The sequence below is a fragment of the Triticum aestivum genome, chromosome 2B (genome assembly GCF_018294505.1).
Source record: "Triticum aestivum cultivar Chinese Spring chromosome 2B, IWGSC CS RefSeq v2.1, whole genome shotgun sequence".
NCBI classification, from domain to species: Eukaryota; Viridiplantae; Streptophyta; class Magnoliopsida; order Poales; family Poaceae; genus Triticum; species Triticum aestivum.
Window position 1 is genome coordinate 179133751 of NC_057798.1, and position 21072 is coordinate 179154822.

At 46.1% G+C, this 21072-nt stretch overlaps 2 protein-coding genes across 4 annotated transcripts; both read right to left on the bottom strand.

The window, feature by feature from the left end:
* Window positions 1-4579: 4579 nt before the first annotated feature.
* LOC123044206 (uncharacterized) lies at window positions 4580-7744 on the bottom strand. The gene is made up of 5 exons (XM_044466879.1): window positions 7685-7744; window positions 6173-7030; window positions 5895-6095; window positions 5393-5588; window positions 4580-4981 (listed from the first exon to the last, which is right to left on the bottom strand). Exons 2-5 carry the CDS (start codon window positions 6974-6976, stop codon window positions 4797-4799), a joined length of 1386 nt encoding a protein of 461 aa, XP_044322814.1. The 5' UTR covers window positions 6977-7030; window positions 7685-7744; the 3' UTR covers window positions 4580-4796.
* A 2154-nt stretch (window positions 7745-9898) lies between these two features.
* Window positions 9899-15980, bottom strand: LOC542972 (sucrose synthase 2). Of its 3 annotated transcripts, XM_044466878.1 has the most exons (17): window positions 15689-15887; window positions 15550-15612; window positions 14376-14499; window positions 13849-13978; window positions 13623-13774; window positions 13340-13532; window positions 12818-12936; window positions 12500-12716; window positions 12298-12393; window positions 12041-12214; window positions 11843-11959; window positions 11589-11755; window positions 11280-11504; window positions 10881-11199; window positions 10540-10784; window positions 10294-10432; window positions 9899-10200 (listed from the first exon to the last, which is right to left on the bottom strand). In XM_044466878.1, the coding sequence occupies exons 3-17, from the start codon at window positions 14483-14485 to the stop codon at window positions 10153-10155; spliced, it is 2451 nt and encodes an 816-aa protein (XP_044322813.1). In that variant the 5' UTR covers window positions 14486-14499; window positions 15550-15612; window positions 15689-15887; the 3' UTR covers window positions 9899-10152. The 3 variants fall into 3 exon arrangements, with proteins under 3 accessions (XP_044322813.1, XP_044322812.1, XP_044322811.1); XM_044466877.1 differs by lacking the exon at window positions 15550-15612 and having other exon boundaries at window positions 15689-15980; XM_044466876.1 differs by lacking the exons at window positions 15550-15612; window positions 15689-15887 and adding an exon at window positions 14657-14702.
* Between the last annotated feature and the right edge of the window lie 5092 nt (window positions 15981-21072).

Here is a 21072-nt window from a genome sequence, read left to right on the forward strand (position 1 = left end):
TCTAGTTACTACCTAGGTGTTCACAGATTGTTGTATTATTTATGTTCTTTTTACTCCCAGAGTTATTGTTCACATTGCCTGTTTTTCTTGGTGCATACATGTATCTCAAGCATTGCACTTATGTGTTTGCTTAGGCGGATAGTGGGCAGATCTACTTTGCTGCTTTCCTGCTTACGTTAGTGTTGCCATTGCATTTGTTTGGTTCTGGCCTCAGCAGCAGTATACTAATGCTTCAAGATCTATTTATTTTTCTGTTCATTATACTAATGCCTCAGCAACAGTATACTAATGATTGGTATTCAATTTGCTGCTTACGTTAGTGTTGCTACTGTTATCCATGCCCTCATGCTTGTGTATCTGTTTATTATTCTATTCACTATTCTTTTCCTAGTTGTTCTTTGTTGGAAGATATTGCTTTCATTGACAGCCATGATAATGATAATTTCCTCTCTTCTACAGGAGCTCTGGGTTGAAGAAGTTCGAAGAAGGGAACACTTCATCTTTGTAGCTAGTTTTATGTTCCTGGGTGTTTACTTCATAGATGTTCCTGGGTGTTCCTGGGTGTTTGTTTACTTCATAGATGTTCCTGGGTGTTCTAAATTCCTGGATGATGTGGACTACCGCATGATTGTAATATATATAATATACTCATTTTGGACGTCATTTGTGAAAATTTGTGTGGTTGAAATATTGGAAATATTGATCATTTATTGTTTTTTTGAGGTGCTGATCCTTAATTGCTGATACATCAGAAATGAAGCAAATACTATTTGGGCCCTAAAAAGGCCACAAATCAAACAATTGAGAAAAAATGAACAAAAATCGCTTAAAAATCAATTGTGAAAAGGTGAAGGCCAAGAAAATAAAAAGGCCTAGGCCCAAAAATAACGAGGCTGAAATGTTGGGCTTGGCCCATCTACCTAATCAAAATTAATATGAGAAAAAAACACGAATAGGCCGAATTGTTGGGCTCGGCCCATGTAGAAAACCGAATTGGACCGGGCTGAATCTTGTGCCACATCAGCTTGCCACGCTGGATGCCTACGTGGCCTGGGGAGGTTTCTAGTGACCAAAACGCCACAGTAGGCATATTTTGGTCGTAAACGTCTACGACCTTCTCACAGAGAAGGTCGCTATAGTCAGTTTACGACCCTCAGCTTTTGACCTTCTATTTTTGGTCACAAAAAGGTCACAAATGAAAAACCATGACCTTTCAGTGACCAATAGTGGTGGTCACAAGTTGACATATTTCTTGTAGTGGGTCCCAGGGAAGTCTAGCATGGGAGAACCAAGAGGCTCCCCCGAGCCCATGGCATGCTTCCTAGTTGACAGCCCGAAGGAGGAAGATGTGTTGCATCTGGCTGTAATTCTGTATGGGTGTGTTGAGGAACTGAGCGACCCTTGGGTGGTCCTAAGAATGAAACACAAGTGTTGTTAGTTGCGATTAGGAGTAGGTAATGGTGGGCAGTATAAAAAGGAAGAGGGCTGCGAGCTAACCGCGATATGGCCGGCGTAGTGCTCTGCCGCCAGAACTATGGAGCAAGTGTTCTCATCCCATGAGGCGCCGCTAAGGTCTCTCAGCTTGGACACTTGGATCCATCGACCTCTCCACTTCCTTAAGTGGTTGCACACCTGGGTGGCAGACACCTCCTGCCCACAGAACTCGAACACCTGCTTCGCAACGGTGTTCAAGTGCACCTCCTTGAATCCCTTGTCAGTCCTAACTCCATTGGAGCTGAGCTCACACATCTTGTTCATGAACGTGGACATGAGCAGGTGCCACTTCATGTTGTTCGACCTGCCATCCTTCTTTGCCTTTGTTGTTGCTACCTTGAGTACAGCGGCAGCAGCAGCACCAGGAGTTTGCTCAACGAGCACTACTGGCACATAGACAGAATCAGACGCGAACACCTCTGAATCAGGTGCCATCTCGGACATAGGCTGCGAGTCCTCAACAAGCGATGGAACAAACTGGCTGTCGGACAGGACAAGGGCCTGACTAGGATCTTGCATCTGCGTGGTCATGTCCTACAATCATAGCACGCATCGACAGTAAGCATAGCACTCAACATACCGGACAATCCATGAAAGCAGGAGCATACATGTGATGGTTCATCACTGTCATACCAAGCACATCTTCATCACCATCATACTAAGCACATGGTTCATCGCTATCATACTAAGCATACTGGACAATCTATGAGCAGGAACATACATCTACAACAAACATCATGCTACAAATGGACCACCAATAGCTACAAATCACAGATCTAATCACAAATCAACACAAGCACAAGGTTCAACTTCAAACTCTAATACTAATCTAGCCTACCACATGCTTGAACATCTAACCCTACCACAAATTGCAACTGCAGCATAGCAATCAACCATATGAGCTCACAGATCAGAGCACTAATCAACCATGCATCTACATCAAACCCTAGCTGTAGCTCAGATCTAGCTAGAAGGAACAGAGAGAAAGGGGGATTGAACTCACAGAGGCCATGGCTGTAGCTCGAGGACGAGGGGGGAACGGTCATAGAAGATCACCATCGGCCGGTGAAGGACCGCCGACACCGTGGACCGTCGGCCGTTGAAGATGCGTCGCTTTCCTGCTCATCGGTGCCGATGCGCGTCGGCGGGAAAGCTCGAAAGGGAGGAGAATGGTGGTGGGAGTTGGGGCGATGAGGGAGGGGCTAAATAGGGCGGACTCGGTGGGAGGTGAGACAAAATCCTCTCGCCGATTTTTTGGCGGCGCGAGCGAGCTCGCGCCATCTCCCTAGTCGCATGAGGAGAGAAGCGCATCGCCCCCCCCCCCTGCGTCGCCCGAGCCAGGCTCGCGAGCTACTGCCGATTCGGGCGTTTCCCTTGGGCCTGGCCTGGAGGTGCTTTAATGTTGTGCCATGCGGGCCGCACAGTAAACGCAGGCAACCAAACGTGCCACTTTCTTCCCGTGCGGGCTAGGCTGGGCCATATGCAGGCAACCAAACACGCTTTGTGTGGGCATTGACTGGTCATTTGTTTGTCCTCGCCCATAATCATACTCCTCAAAGGTTCATCCCCCAAATTCATACGATTCATGCAACTATACGTAGATAAAACATTGTAACATAAATCAAACCTACTATATAATACTCCATCCGTCCTAAAATAAGTGATAACTTTAGTACAAAGTTAGTACAAAGTTGAGTCATTTATTTTAGGACGGAGAACAATCCAACACAAAAGATCAAGTATATCATTGGACAAAGTTCATCGCCGGACAAATATTAACTACATACAAAATAAACAAGATAGACAGAGTAGGGCGAACATCGCCATTTTCTGGCAGAGCCCTTTCCCTTGCGGCCCAGAGCGGCGGTGGTAGAGGACCCTCCGTGTAGGCACCCCTGGCGGGAGTTGTATCATCATCGTTCGTGCTAGTCATGCCCCTGCCTGATGAAGACGAGATGATGCTGATGAGACGTCGGACGACAGGTGCCTACTCCTTGGCGAACCATGTTGTCTTCGCCTTGGCGGTCTCCTTCTGCATCGTGAGGCGTTGACTCTTCGATACCGAGCCGGTGCGCCTTCACATTCTTGTGGCGGAAGCGCCTCGGGTCCGTCTCCGCCATGGTTAGCGACCGACAAAGGGCATTGCGTAGAAGATGCTCCTCCGGGTCGACATGCATGGATCTCGCATGTGTACGGAAGGAAACGGCCTCCACCGCCCTCTGCCCACCCCGCTGCCACTCGAGGCGTGTAGCTTTGGCCTCCGACTCTGACATCCTCATTCATTAGCTCGTCGCGAGCACGGGCACCCAATGCTGCCCGGTAGGAGGTGGGGCCAGAGGGAAAGGGAAGTGGCATGCCCGGCGACGGATCTGCAGTGGCGCAAAGCGCGATGGCGCGTCACGCTCGGCCAAATTGCATCGTCGGGCCATCGGGGACGAGGCGAAGTCAAGCTCCTGCCAATGTCCACCCTCGAACGTTGGATGGCAAAGCAGAGCACAAGATCATTGCCATTCGAAGCCTCGCTGCTGGAGCCGTCCTCCTTCAAGAGCTCTTCCCAGCCAATGGGATCTGACTCGTTGCCTGAGGTGCTGCTACAGTGACTGCCGGAGTCGACCATGGTACAGGGACGGGGAGGAGAGGAGACGAAGAGTGGAAGTAGTCAAGAGTGTGGACTTTGATTAGGGTTTCGGCCGTCGGTAGGGTATTTATGGGGCCAAGGTGGGGCCGTATCCGATGTGACGAATGCGTCCGGGCCTCCTCATGTCTGCCCCAGATATTTGGGTGCCAAATAGCCCGATGGTTGGGCTATGCCAGTTCCTCCGGGCGGCCTGTCTGAAAATTCGGGGAGGATAATAAAGCCAGAAATCCAGCAGTATTCACAAACTGCACAATTCTTAGACGATAGCAACTTTGCTAATTTATTGAAGTGTTATTCATCACAGGATTGTAATCAAAGACTTACCCGGGTATATCATCGTTCCTACTCTCAAATTATGTGTACTGCTGTCAACATTTGACTACGACAGTATATAAAACAAGCCAAATCAAGCAATTTTAGGCCCTTCAAGTGCTAAAAAGAGCGAAATATTTTAACAGCATCACACTGCAATAATCAAGCCACGACGGCGGATAACATACTGATATCCTGACAATATTTACATGCGTGGACACATACTTGCAGTGAACCCACCCAATAAAAGCTGTACATTTTTTTCTGGGATATTTTCTCCCAAGGACTGTTCCTAGCATATTTTAGATGTATATATGTACACCACTGAATCCTGAGACTACCATGGCTAGAACTAGCAAACCATTTTTGAGAACAGATCATCTAGAGCCGAGTACAAGGGTTGCGCGGCTCTGGGCTTCTCCACCCTCCCAAACAGGATATCGGTCGTGGTCAAGTAGGCGTCCCCATAGAAGCGCAGATTGGTGTCTGATCTGGTTGTCACAACATTTCCTTCAAGAGAGACCCCAACAAAGGCACCTGTTTCAAGTTTTGAGATGAAGCTACGAATCAGAAGGATACCAACATACCTGTGATGAAGCCTGCAAGATTCTTAACAGGGAAAGCCAAACATTGGAGACTGAATTTAATTGAAAAGGCATCCTTTGGCTAATGAGAAGACAGAATGTGTGCCTATGACCTTTTTTTTCCTCCTTAAAAATGAGATTGTACAGTAACTTTCAAATTTATTTTACATGCCACAATAAACACTCTCAAACTTGACAAATAACTTCAGAGAGCAAGCTCAGTCCGAAGTTTAAAAACTTAAATTTGTTTTTTTACTTGATAACAGTGTTAAAATTGTGCTGATTCCCACCCATTTCAATCATTTCTAATATTAAGCACATCTGAAACGACAGCAATAATTCTCAGACGCGACTTTCTTATTACCTTTGCTGCAGCTATAAGTGTAGCATATCCCAGAACCTTTTTCACTTGCTCGAACATCTGCTTCAAGGGCTCTGCCAATTGGTCCTGCTGCCGCACTCAATCCTGCCCCAAGAGAAAGATGCATGCGGCTGCTGAATGCCTTGACAGCTTTAAGATCATGAAGCACAATTATAAAATCTGTCAATTCTCCTCCAATCTGGAAAACACAAAGAAATGTCATTATCATGGTGAGATGATCTTAAGTAATGACATAGTGTAGTTCAGTGTCCAAATAATAAGAGCGCTTCAACATAAACTTGTCTCTGATATCATGCCAACCTTATAAGCAAACAGGTCATGATGCTTAATGCATTTCATGGAAATTATTCTGTGAAGATCACAAGAATAAAATGAGTAACATGCATGTTCCTTTTTTCTGGTGAACATCACAAGAATATATCACCAGCAGATAAACTTAGGCGTTGCCCGGGGATTCAGAGAGAAGATTTTACTGGAGAAATACCTGCACTCCCCATCCCAATCCAACAGATAAAATCGCTGATGGCGCAGACCATGATCCATCTGATCGGCGAGCAACTACAAGACCAGTGCCCATTTTGTATGTAAGAACCGCACCTGCTTTGGCCACTGTGAGCACAGCAAGCCCCTTTGCTCCCTTGAGGATAGATGATGGGATTGACTTCTCAGGATTTAATCTAGAAACCTACACATACCAAAACAGAAACGCTTCTGAGCTCTGGAATACAAGTATATATCGGTTGGGTACAAGATTAAACATACCTGGCAATATTTCCTCAGTGTGTTTGTTGCCTTGTATATTTCATACTCCATTGACAATCCAACAGGCAAATTCAACCAGCTCCTCGTACTTGTCCAATCCATGACGTCATGTTTGGCAGGCTGCATGGCATTACTGTTGTAGTTGATCAATAAGGCCTGGAGTGGATCAAGTCTGTCGTAGCAAGCATCACACACTCTCTGAGGATCACGCAGTCTGAACTTCATGGGCATCAAGCATCTTCCCTTGGAACATTCTTTGCAGAATATACCTCCACAGAAGCGGCAATGGTGCCTTCCACGAGTCAGAGCTGTGAAAGGAAAGCTGCACTGCAGGCATACACTGGCAGAGCTATCCGGTAACCATTCCGGGGGATCTGCCTGGAGCACCTCTCTGTATGCACTGAACTGTAAAGCATTTGCTTCAAGTAGCGGTGGTGCACTCGGAACGCAGACAGATGAATGCAAGTCACCATCCTTGCCAGCGCCTAGAAATGATACATCTGTGCTGAAACTTTGCTGCCGTGATGCATCATCCCCAATCTTGCTTGGACGCGAAACAATCGCAGCAAGACCACCTAGCACGGTCTTCAGATTGATAGTTGAACTAGCATGAGCTGTAGGGAACGGATCTTCTCTTGAACCATATTCAGATGGAAAGTCTGGTTCCAGAGATGGCTCATAGAGATAGTCATGCACCGGGTAAGTGTTTCCTGGAGCTAGATCGGACATAGGAGCTGTCTGGCTGTAGTAGCTATCGATTTTGGAGAGGGATGAGTACGACATCACTTCATTTGGGGTCTCCATGGAATCATGTAGCTACAGCACTCATGTAGGTGATAAGCAATGACAGAGTAAGACCTAAAAACAGAGATGGAAACCAAGATTAATATGGTGCAGATCCTTTAAAGTTTATCTAGTTCGTATAACATTATCGCAAGCTCATTCTTTAAACCAATTCGTTCATTTTATTGTCTACTTCTAGCAGATATATCAAACTTCATAGTCTACACACGTATTTGAGAATTATATGGCTAAGAACTGTGATTCATAGCATTGTAATTGAGCAATCTATTCAGCAACACACATTGCAACAGAGCGACGAACAATTCATGTAACTCTATGTGCATCATGAGTCCAAAACAAGAGGTGAAATCGCAGCTGCACTACAGCAAAACACACCCAAAGTAACTCCCCCAAAACGATCACACAACCACGTATACCTAGCGTCCACGGGTAAGCAAGCAATTGGGGGCAATTTCTGAAACCCTAGACGAAATAGATGGGTCGATCAGCCGAAAATTTAACTTAACCCTGCCTAGCCAGTAGAACATCAATCGCGAACAAACACCACAGATGAATCAAAAAATACTGCGTGATGGGATCAAACGAGTCGGCAGGGGTAAAGTAGCTATGCTAAATCAATCGTCTCCATCCATCCGCCCTAACGAATCACCCCGCCGCAGAACGCGCGCGAGCCAAGGAGGAGAATTGAGGGGAGCGGGCGGTACCGACCTCTGCACGCGCCGGATCGGCGGGGGGGGGGGGGGGGGGGGGGGGGCGAGGATTCGGAGGCGATCGTCGCGGGAGGAAGCGTCGGGCGTGGGGATTGGGGTGGGTTTCTTCCGTTCGCCGGCAAGATGGAAGGGGGAAGAAGTTGAAGGGAGGAGCGATGCGGGCACGCCGCACGCGGCTGCCTCATCTGTACGTTATCGGGCTCGGGCTCGGGCTGGGTCCTAGTCAATCGGGTACCGTGACGGATGCGGTTTGCTTTTCGGAGCCATGGGGCCCACTTGAGGCCCAGGAAGGCAGGTGATGCGGATGATGGGCCGGCCTATCGTGCTGCCGTGTGACACCGGCCGTTCCGGCCTCCCCGGCGGCCGTGGCAGAAAGCGAAAGCTCGACCGCTCGAGGCTGGAGCGGCGCGACGGCGTGGCTCGCGCGGGTTTTGTCAGCAGCCGCGGCTGCGAACTGGCGGTGTGGAGGAGGGCGGGCGCCGACGCGTCCGGGTCACCCGTCTGCGCGCCTATCGCGTGTGAGTCCTCTGCTCAGCTTGTTGCTTCGATTCCGTGGAAATATCGCTGAAATCTTTCGGGAGGAATGCCCAAATTAATTTATCGTCGATCGTAAATTTTGATCTCGGGTGCCCCAAAATCGATCGCCCAGAACTACCGACCAGCGAGCTCTGAACGTTTTCACCCACCGCTGCCAATCCTAGCCGCCGTGAAAAACAGAACGCATCTCACCCATCATGAAATTAATCAGGAGCGGAATAAACGAGTTATACCCTTCAGTAGGCCATGCAGAGGCCGCGGCTTTGGTGGCAGCAGCGGCGTCCTCGGCGGCCTTCTTGTCGGCTTCAGCTTTCTCGGCGGCGGCACGGTCGGGGTCGGTGGACATGGTGATGATGAAAGCGATGCGGACGTAGAGGAAGTAGACGATCGGAAGCGAGCAGTCGCGTAATCGCTGCCCAAAAACCTATTCACCCCTCACCCCGTACAGGAACCAGAAGGGCGTGGTTTCGGAGACCTGCTCTCCTGTCGACCGTGTACGCGGTGAACGGGATGGAGTCGCCGGCGGCGGCAGCAGCAGAGGAACGATGTGGGCGTGGAGGCGGAAATGCGTTCTGTTTTTCGCGGCGGCTAGGGTTGGCAGCGCCCCACATATATATGTGCGGCCGCGCGCGTGGAGAGACGTGGGCTGAACCCACGTCCAAGTCGGTAGCCCACGATCCGACGTCTCAGATCGTGGCCCTACCTGTCAAAGACTCTCCGTTCCTGACCGGCAAAAAGAAGCGCATAGAAACGAGCTCGGCTCGGCTCAATCCCGCGGCGCGGCGCGGCGCGGCGAGCGGAGGAGGAGGAGGAGTGCGCGAGGGCCTCTTCTCTTCTCAAGCTCTAATAGCATGTAGAAGAGCCACCCTTATAAACCACTCCAACTTTCCTTCCACTAGCATGGTGGGACTAAACTTCCCACCACCTTGTCATGCCACCTACATGGGCCCTTAGAGATCAAATTTGAAATTGTCATATGGGCTCTAGGCCCATCTCACATTTCAACAAAGGTGTCAAGAGGTCCCTTGCTGTCATGTGCAATGCAATTGCTCCCTATTTGTCAAGTACTCCTCTTCCTATGTAGTTTAGGGGGTTAAGGTGTAGCCCTACCGGGCATTTTAGAGACAGGTTTTATAGGAACGAAATTACCTTTTCACTATATATACTACGGGTTTTTATTTGAAAAATACAATATTCCATACTAAAGGATTCGGATCCATAACCACGAGTTCCAGTGCACTTAGGTCTCGTAGCCCTTGGCAACGAGGCCCTATCAATAGTATTCCACATAGGAAATCCATTCTAGAAAAACAATTAGACAAACTTGGGTTTTGCAAGCCAAGATAAGATTGAGGCGGTGGATGGAGAGTTCTACAATGAATTGGTGGGATGAAGGTGCTAGCTTGGCAAGATAAGAAGTTCAATGTGTACGATAGATTTGGTCCTGGTGTCACCATCCTTTTCGAGTTCTTATAGGATTAGCAAGATGTTCTAGTGTTAACAATAGAGAAATTGAATGAATGAAATATATCTAAAGAAGAAAGGAGCCATGTCTTTGTAAAAGTCCGAAGAAAAGGGATTTTGAATATGCCTTTTCCTTTTTCCCTCAGAAAAATGACTCAATCAAAATCCGGTCCTAATAAATGTTAATTGCACAGAATGGGAAACTTGGGAGTAAAACAAAGACTATCTTATTCATTCATTCAAATACTGTATCCATGAGAAAGTACCAACAACACAGCATCCATCCAGTTCCCCTACCGCGACAACACGGCCGGGGCCTCAACAGGAACTAAAGTTCATACTGAATCAAGAACGGTAACAAAGGACAATCAAAGGCATAACACTCTCCGATCTGTGCTTCATCACTGAATCAAGAACGGTAAAGCGGAGCGCTCGCCCGCCATTTATTTCTCTGGTAAGGACAAATCATTTGCCCGAGGTCTCGCCCTCAACAGCCAATGGGACAGTTGCAGCCTGCACGCAACAAAGGCACAGAGAAATTAAGTCTCAAGATATGAACCGAGCTGAAATTATCAAGGTGGTCGAACGCAATGTCATGGCACATACCATTTTGCGGTACTTGAGGGCGTAGAGCATTTCAAGGTAGCGACGAGTCTCGCGCCTGTCGAGGTTGGAGACATACTTCCAGAAACCATAGACACCAGAAAGGGTCATCAGCCTCTCAGAGTACAGCTTCCAGGTGTACCTGCGTCAAGATCACAGGGCATCAATCTCAGCTCAGTGCTGTTAAAAGAGTCAGAGCATGTGCATCAGATGATAACACATGTAGACGATAGAGAATTGCTTATATACTTCTCCTCGATGCGCTGGAGTCCTCCCTGCGAGATCTTGTTCCAGTGGCTCGGGTCTTCCTGGCACTTCCCAAAGAAGTCCACAAGCAGTGCGGAGGCCTTGTCATTCTGGTAAGGATCGATGTGGTAGCCGGACACACCGTGCACAATGATCTCAGCTGGACCACCATATGCAGTGGCGAATGTTGGAAGGCCACATGTCATGGCCTCTATCACGGTAAGACCGAAAGCCTCATAGAAAGCAGGCTGAGCACAGGAAGCCAAACATGAAAAAAGATTGTCAGAACTAGTAAATGTCGTGATTCAGTCATAGTGAGTTGCTAGGTTGACAGTGTCCTTCACCTGCACAAAGGCTCCCTTCATGTCGCAGATGTAGCGGTAGAGCTCACCATTGCGGACACGGTTCATCTGAGCAGAGATCCAGCGGATGTGACCAATCAGGTTGTACTGTTCGATAAGATCAAACATCTTTTTGAACTCTGCCTGCTCCTCCTTGTCCTTGGACACCTTTCCATGGTCACCACAAACAACCACCAGGTTTACCAGCTCCTGTAGGCGAGGATTCCGCCCATACATTTCTACCAGGCCAGTCATATTCTTGACACGGTCCAGCCTAGCCATCGAGAAGATGATCGGCTTCTTCTTGTCCTTCAGCACAAATCTGAAGAGGTAGTCAAGTTAGATAACCAGCATGGTAGGCAATCTATTTTATAAGAAGTCAAGACTTATATATGATTATACTTGTGCTCAGCATTCTCAACATCACTGAAGAGTAGCTCCTCAATCTCAGTATGGAGGGAGGTAAGCCTCTTCTGCTGTTCAGTGTATGGGAAGTAGATGGACATGTCAGCACCAGGGGAGACGATGTTGAACTTGGGGTCGAAGACATCAATACCATGGACAACACGATAGAGGCCTGGCATTGTGAATGCCATGTGCGACTCGTACTGCCCTACGGTGTCCTTGCTGAAAATTGGACGATAACATTAGATCAGTTTATGCTATTTGCAAATGACCATGGCGGTGTTTCTGTGAAAGAGAGAATCTTACTTTCCGGCAATCTCTTGGAAAGTACTGGTGATGATGAAGTCAGCATGATTCATTGCAATCAGGTCAGCTGTGAACTGGCAGGAGAAGTGGTAGTGATCCTCAAATTTCTTCCAGTAAAGGTCGGAGTTGGGATACTTGGTTTTCTCGAGTGCATGCGCAATGGTACACTGCACATGAGGAAATAAGAAATATCATAGGATACTACGGAGATCAGAATACATCTTGTATTGAGCAAAAGGGGATAGAATGCGTACATGAGTAACTCCCAACTTGTGAGCCAACAAACACGCGACTAGGTTGCCATCACTGTAGTTTCCAATGATCAGGTCAGGAGTGGCCTGCAGCTCTCCGGCGATCTCGTGTGCCACATCCTGAAAGCAACATGAAAAAAATGATGGATTGCTATTCTAATGAAACACTACAAACAACCTGCTGGAAAGTGAAATGCATACATCAGTGTAAGCTTCCAGGTAAGGCCAGACTTCAAAGCGGGAGATCCATTTGCGAACAATACCATCTTCTGTTTTGAATGGCACACGCAGGATGTGGGTGTGCTCGGTGCCAAGGACCTTCTCAAGGCGCTGGCCACAGGTGGTGCCATGTGCATCAGGGAGCAACCTGGTGACCTATGTCAGGACAAAGATACCTCATTAGGGATCAATTAAAATAGAGAGTTCATATTCGATCATATTGGGGGTACTAAACTTACTATTAGAATCTTTGGTGTAATGTCAAGACCTTGCTGCTTGATTCTCAACAGCATCTCATTCTCCATAGCACGGACTTGGTCCAAAATGTAGACAATCTGTGTGCCATGACATAGTAAAATTGGTGATAATAAATATTTCCTGGTGTTCAGTTTATCAAGAGGAAATATGTCAAGCTGTCAAAAGTGGGGTAGAGGATTCTACCTGTCCACCAGTATCAGGGTACCCCAAGACATTGGCCTGAGCAAAGTAACCATGAGGAGAGAGGATAACAACATTGAACACCATTGGGATTGTTCCGAGGAACTTCTCCAAGGAGGATGGATCAGGGGCCTCGAGAAGGTCCAAGAGAAGGTGGATAGTCTCACTCGCACGCTGAGCACAGTCGCCCCAACCTTTCTCCAGACCAAGTTCCTGGAACCTGAATTATGCAACGAAAAAATTGATACGCAACGATTTTAGTTCTTTGTTGAGAGCAATAAGGGTTTCAATGATCATGTGTATGATGATTATATACAGTACCGGTGGTGGAACTCCGAGTAAGGGGTGTCAGCTGGAAGGCCTGACAGATGTGTCTCTGCCTTCCTGAGTGCACCTTGGAGGGTACTGAGACTCCGAATTCTGTCGTTCAACATCATGGTCTGAAGAAAGAAAGAAAATATTACATGCTCATTGTGATTAAACAACAGGTCTAATAGTTCCAGTTTAAACTTTCAGTTGGCTCATAGATAGCAATCAGGCTTTTGCACTTCTTAAAGAATTTGTTCTAAAACTTTTTTTTTACTTACAAATGCACATATCATCAGGGCAAATGCCCAACACATTAAGTAGATTGTATCTATATTTTCTTACAGGCTGGGTATGCTCATATGCTGCTTTTAGATATATCTAAGAGATTGACATGCTATAAACAAATGATGTAAGCCTTCAACAACAAAGATATAGTTTTCTAGAGAACCTTCAGCAAAGATATAGTTGAATGATCCAATCTACAAAGCCAAATGATCCAATCTACAGAGCCAGACACTGGAGAGTGTAACCTACCATCCCCTTGTAGTTGTGCGCGCGAAGGAAGTTGAGCAATGGGTACATGCTCTCCTTGTCATGGAACAGCTTCGATGACAAGTGCCTGTTCAGAAACTGCACACCGTTGCCAATGGACTTCGACAGCGATGGGCGAGGGAAGGAGGCGTTGAATGGCTCAAAGTCCAGCTCAAGCACAAAGTTGTTATCGATGCTGCAATTTGAACAGAAGAAGCGTTGTATGATAAAACTAAGGTATAAGGTGGACTCTTGAATCTTAATGATTTCACAAAATCACAGATACCTTCCATTCGCCAGTTGTTCCTTGAACTGCAAATACTCAGCGATGCTTAACTCCTCAACACCAAGCTCGCTCACATTGACCCTCACATACTCCCAGACGCCGGGCCTTGGCCGGATGGCGAGAGCAACCCATGGAGGGATGACAATTGCCTCCTGTATGAGAAACCAACAGATCAAGAGCTGAACATCACTTGAATGACACTGCAGTGAGTTTTGGTGGTGCAAACCTGTGCGCCCCTTAGGAGATCCTCAAAGGCGGTGTCCTTGAGCTTCTCACGCTCGGCCTCTGGGATCGCGGCATTGTACTCAGCAGTTATCTGATGGGGCTGCAGCATCCCCTTTCCTTGGTTAACAAGCCTGAACAAGTTATCATGTAACAGCCAGTGGGTCAGATCTATCAACAAACGTTACTTGAAGAACAAAGTATGGTAACAATTGTAGCAGTAAGAAAATGTTCAGGTACTTTGTTATAGTATAAATACAACTAGATTAAGAAAGAAGTTAAAAGACAAATAGAAGGAGCAGTACTATATAGAAATGCAGGAACAATTGTTGAAACTTCATCATCAGTTCTTTTAATGGTCCTTAGTAACAAGACTTTTTAAAGAAAAAAGCCATTGATCCAGCTCATACTATAGCATAACATAGAAATACACAAGGCAGCCATAATTCATCGCTTAACCATATCATTCTTATATGCAGAGATTTCTACAAACCGGCAGCCAGTTTAGCCTGCAAAAGATCAAGGACAGACCTTGAGAAGACGGCGACAAGCTCATTGGTGTGCGCGGAGAGGGAATCGCCGATGCGCTCCCTCACGCTGTGGATACGGCTCAGGGCGCGCTCTCCGGCAGTCTCCCCCATTGCTGTCCTCAAACCTGAACAGCGGAAACAGACATGTAAACCTGAACAGCAGAAACAGTGAAGCCTCCTCCTAGACAACAGGGCGCTCTGTCCTAGTAGCAACGATGCATGAGCTCTACTGATAAATAGAGCCAAAGGAAGAAGAAAGGTTGGCGTGACGTGCAAGAGTACCTAGAAGGTTGTGCTTTGGGAAGCAGATCATGGGATTAGCGTGAGATGTATCCTAGTCGTTCCTTGCGTGGCTTGGCAAGCTAATTAAAACTGACCAAAGTATATGAGTGAGCGCAGGAGCACAGAAGACAGAACTATTGCCGGGCAGGCTCTCCAGTTTTCCAGTAAAGGGCATGCAGATACTAGAAACAGATCAAGTAATTAACACTGACCAAAATATGAGTGAGCACAGGAGCACGGGACTATTGCCGGGCAGGCTCTCCACTTTTCCAGTAGAGAGCATGCAAATAAATAGAAACGGATCAGCTAATTTAGTACAGTAGTAATACAAAAACATGCACATTATCCGCAAGGCAAGAAGCTTATGTAGGATTAGTGAGAACCACTGTAACTCTTAATTACTGGCCTTGATAAAACTTTAATAGCCCCTTTAACAAGTTGCATAAAATAGGAAGAAAAAAACCTGCTAGATTTATTTTTGCATTACGAAAACTTGGAATATGCTCTCAGAAAACAGAAGTGAATTTCAAACTGACGACAAGCCTGGCCTCCCCGGAGGAGGATGTCACAGGCATGCAGGATATGTAATTCTGCACTGGATCTCTACAGTACTGCCATACGCCCACCATACCCCTACACCGATCCAGTGTACAAACCGGCGTATGGATCTCACAGCAGTTCACCCACTCTACCATCCTAGTCCCAACTCTAGAACACAAAAGAGAACATTTGTGCTAACTACAGCAACCAAAAGAGAAGGTCTCCAGGGCCTGGGCCCAAGTGCATGCAAGGGCCGAGAAGACCAAATTAATCAACAAGCCTGAACCAAACTTTTCTTATCAGTATACTCTCGAACCTAAGCCGAAGAAACTAGAAAGAGAATTTCGCAGCACCTCTCTTGAATCACTGAAACCAGGCTAGCCCCACAGACCTCCGTATAGTCCCAACCGTACCCGCTGTCATCCATACTATGTGTAAGTACTATGAAAAGAAGCTCTTGAAGTACAGGGAAACAGGACATGGCTTCGTTACCTTGCTCCAGAGGAGGGAGGAGGAGGGCGAGAAACAAGGAAACGTCACAGGGGAGCAGGCTCGGGTTTGGTGCGCGGTGAGAGCGAGTGAGATGGCTGGGCGACGATGCCTGCGCCCCTAGTTATACACGGGCGCGCGCGCCGGAGGAGCTGCCAGGCCAGGAGGAGGCGTGGGTCAGGTGCAGCCGCCAGCCGGTGCCAACCCCCCTCGCCGGGCGGCCGGGGAAAAGGACGCTCTCTTTTCCGTCGCTTTGCTCGGGGCCCGCACTGGTTCTTGGCAGCATCGCATCAGTGGCCGTGGAGGCTCCTGTTTGGTTTGGAGATTAGCGCCCGCCCGGTTCCCGAGGCGGTGAAGACAGGTGCTCCGGCTCGGAGGAATGCACCGCGCCAAGTGTTTCGCTTTGTGGCAGGCGCACCGTGACAAGTGTTTCGTGCCGGCGAGCCATCGGCTGCATGCAGCGCCGCGGATGTGTGGTAGCTTAGCTGTCTGCGACAAATTCTGTTGCGTGCGACCGCATTTTTTTTTCTTTTGCTGGGAACCGCATTTGTTTTTTCTTCTCCGCGAAAAGAAGAACCCGCATTTGTTCATGCACTGCACCTAAAAACCGCATTTAGAAGTTTCTGCGGCTCATGAGCGCGCGGTACCGTCGGAAACTAGCTGGCTACCATTGCATAGTGATTACGTAGTATGTCCTGTAGCAATGAATGGCTCTCGTATGCCGCTGCCGTGTCGTTTGCGGTTTAATTTCCCACCGCACTTGCCTCGCACTCGCACAAGCTGCACTTCGTGGTACTTTTCCTTTTTGAGTTGCACACTTCGTGGTACTACATACTATCTGTGTGTGTGTGACAGAATTGAGTATATCACGACGACTTTCTGATTGTGTTTACACACGAACACGTCGCCGTGTACCCTCGACACCGGGGTGATGCACCGCAGCTCACGTCGAAGAAGACCCGCCAGAAGCGTGGTACGCAAGACAATCCCGGGAGGGGCCCGTCAGGGCGTGCGACGGCTATGGGCTGCCGTAGGTCGACCTGATCGCCCCTAGGGCCTCGACGTTCGCCGCCCTGCAATGAAGAAGAACGAACAAAGAACGAGGAAGAAGAAGAACTAGGGTTAAGGAGAAAAGATAAAAGATAAAAAGTAAAAGATGATTTGATCGATTATGCGTGGTTCAATCGGTCGTCACCCCTTAGGTATATAAGAGGCGGCTGGACTTCCCATACAAGGAAAAGGCTTGGATTCACGTCCAAAACCCTAGTCAAATTCGGATTGGTTTTGTTCGAACTTTCCAAAACTGTTCGGTTTAAACTGGCTGCACCTTGCGGGTCCTTTTTGTGGCAGTAAACCACCTCGGATTAAAACGCGCCCAAAAGCATATTTGCTCGTTTCGACGAGACGAACAACTTTTATGTTGAACATTTTTCGATTTGAAGCCATCTTTTGGGTCAAAACGGTCACGCAAAACATTTGTTTGCTCGCGCTACCCATCAGACATAGCGTCTGGTGGGGCGCGCCATATTTCGCCTCCTGACAAGGCTGCATTCCGATAGCTCTAACTTTTGCATACAAACTTATATTGGAACGATTTTTATATTAAAATTAATCATTTCGACGAGACGAAGACAATTCGTGTAGATCATGTTTCCATAAGAGGCCGTCTTGAGGGCATAATCAGTCGAATAGTGTTCTGAATACAAAATCTCAATACTTCAAACACAACTTCGGCCTTAGAGATGAGATCGGATGGCTATTGCCCAAATATCAAAGTTTCTCCTTTTGACAATACAAAACTTTCTCGCTTTGAGAACTTCTTCATTTGAGGTCATCTTAATTGTGTTTTTGACCATGCCAAAATCTGATGTCAACACTTGCCCCCTGTTTTTCGGCAAAGCTTGTGTGCCGAAAAATAACTTTTACAGAGCTTGTTCTAAGGACGATGTCAACACTTTATCGGCCATTTTTACGTGCTTAGGACGATAAGTATATATCGGCCATTTAGATTAGCAACAAAAGTGAAGCTAATCAAACATATGATGATTTGGTAATACACTTTCATGATGTAAGAAACTATATTGCATCCATGGATTAAAATAAGCCCATTGAGGGTAACTAATCATACCTGATGACGAATTTCATGGCATAGGCATCAACGACATTGTTGAAGAAAATGGATAATGTGTGGACCGAAGATGTTGAAATCTTCGGCTTGGTCCTTCATAGTTTTCACTCTTTTCCTTCTTCACCTTTGCCGCACTCCTTGTAAAGGAAACTCGCACATAATTCTTATTTTGAATACTTTCTTTGGGAACCCATGCCATGTTTCTCTTTTTAAGTTTTTGTGCACTAAGCTTTTGCAACTTCTTCTTTTGCCAATACGATAAGCCGAGTGGACACCCCGGCTGCGATTTTGTTTGAAGTAATGTCAATTCTTGTTTTACCTTGTGCACTCTCAACTTCTTCCCTTCAGATTTTGCACTTGATTGACTTGCCTCATTGCCTTTTGTAGCCAATGTCAACACTTTAATTGACTCTATTTCATTTGAGATCATATCTAAAGTGGCACTCTTACGACCATCTCTTTTAACGCAGTAGACTTGCTCAACCACCTCCTTATTCTTCCTTGTGCTCCGGACCGATTCTTTTTTATTGAAACGGTCTTGAATATATGACTGTTCATTGAACGTTGGTCTTTTTAGAGCTGCATAATATTGGTGAGATGGTTTATAATAATATGGAGAATGTGCCCTTGTATCATACTTGTCCCATGATGGATATAGATTTACGTGAGCATAGGGAGACATCCACGCAATTGACATTGGTGGCCCAAAATAAGGATACGAACAAGTTGCTTTCAAATTCTCTTCTTGCCAATATCGATCCTTGGATTTGCGCCTAGGGGTGATCTTGATGCTTTTGCATTAGTTGGCCGATAAGCACTGTTCTCCTCACATATCTTCTGATATTTTTCCAATAGTTGCGCAAAAGTGACTTTCGCCTTTTTACCTTTGTTCTTACATCGGCCTTTTTTTTCTTTGGTTGTGCTTGCACCAATCTTTGGATTTTCTTGTTGCCCCCAATCCTTGGCGTCTCCATTGTAGCTTCAATGGAATTCTTGTCCTCAAGATTATGGTCATTATGCTCTTCAACAACTTCTTTACTTGAAAACTTGATCCCATCACCTGCAGTTTTTTACCTTCTCTTTAAATGGATCGGCTTGAAGCAGCCGATGCAAAAACCTTTTACCATCAGGACCAATTGGAATAGACTCGTCATCTCTTGGTGTCACAACAAATTTCAATCGTCCTTTATCAATGGCCGATTTAACTATTTGACAAAATATGTTGCAATCCTTAATACTATGCTTGAACGAATCATGCAACTTACAATAAATTCGTCATTGGATAGATCGCTTGACATGGTGATCAAGAATTTTAATATAATTATTTTTCAACAACAAATCAAAGATTTGATCACACATGTTTGAATCGAATGTATACTTTTTATTTTCTAACCAATCTTGATGTGCGAACGGCTTTGGAGGTAAGCAAACGAATGGTTCAGATTTAGAATCTCCCCATTCGGCTATGCATTGTGTTTTACACTCTATCTTCGATGTCTTTGAATAAGATATAATATTAGCATCGGATTTCTCAAAAGAATTTAACCTTGTCCTTATATTTCTGAAACGAAAATAGTTAGAACATACATGTCTCAATTGAGACCATGCGTAAGCCAAGTATGAAGCAAGCAAAGCTACCCAATTAAATATGAACTTTAAATAAAACAATGGGAGAATCTTTGGCTGCAATAGTAAGTCACTATCAGTCTCTTTGAATGGTACAATGTATTGACCGATATGCTTTGTAACAATTTTATTGCTATCGATCTCTTTGAATGGTACAATGTACTGACCGATATGCTTTGTAACAATTTTATTGCTAAGAAGTAAATTTTCGTTCATCATTGGTATTTCAAAATTACTTATGAGATTTTTCCTAATAGATGCATCAACAATAAAGTTGTGACCAAATCTGAAAATAGGCAAATCACTTGCTAGACATACTTCTTCATACACGCTGGGAGAGCATGATGGTTGTGTTACTTGAATAATACTTTGCTCCACTTTTAAATGACTCTCCAATGCCTTGGCATCCTCTTTTTCTTCAATAAATTCGGTACACATACTATTTGATTTGGCTTTTTAATAACCGAATTAACTTTGTTATTCGAATCACCACTCTTTCTTTCTTTGATTCGCAAGGTTGCTTGTTCTTGTCTAAATTCAGCAAACATTGCAGCTAGGCTATCTTTAAGCTTTTTTCAACCAATTTCAGCCCAATCTTCATCGGATTGCCCCCCAATACTTTGAGACCCTTTCGGCAATGGTGTGTTGCCAAAATTCTATAATTGTGCAGGGGCAACATGATATGCTACGTTACTAGGTAAAGACACATGCGCTTTGGTAGAATTCTCACTTATTCGGCCATGAGCATGAAGGTGCGAAGCCGAATTATGAACATCTACAATTGCATATGCTGCCGAAAAAATAGTAGCATGAGGTGTAGCATACAATGTTTGAGGGTAATTGGCCGAATAACTAGAAGTAGCATGACCAATTCCCCTATCCACCGGCATGTTTGGATTAACATGTTGCAAATTAGTTGCCGATGAATAAAAAGATGAAATGCTATGTTGCATGCAATTGAAAGTTCCTACATGGGGTGTTTCAACTTGATTAACCGAACTCATCATGTTGTTCATCGGCATATAGATTTGTGTGGTTGCCGATGCATGGGAGTTGGATACATTTGTTGCATGTTGCTAAAATTATATGAAGTTGAAGCATAAAGATTATTTTGAATCGGCTATTGCACATAATTAGATGCATGATTGATAAAACTAGGGCTAGCCGATACAATATGCTCATTAGACGATCTAGCAACAACATATGCATTATTTGCATCTACATAAGTGAATTGGGTATTCATATTACCTTTGTATATTGCAAACCCTAGATGACGATCTCTTCGTAGCAAGAACGGGCCAGAGACCGTTCAAAGCTTCTTCCCCAGTGGAGTCGCCAAAAAGTGTGTTCGCACACGAACACGTCACCATGTACCCTCGACGCCGAGGGTGATGCACCACAGCTCACGTCGAAGGAGACCCGGCCGGAAGCGCGATACGCAGGAAATCCGGCGGGCTCTTTTGTAGACCCGAAACCCCACACACACGAGAGGGACCCCGTCATGGCGTGCGGCGGCTATGGGCTGCCCTAGGTCGACCTGATTGTCCCTAGGGCCTCGAGGTTCACTGCCCTGCAATGAAGAAGAACGAACAAATAACGAGGAAGAAGAAGAACTAGGGTTAAGGAGAAAAGA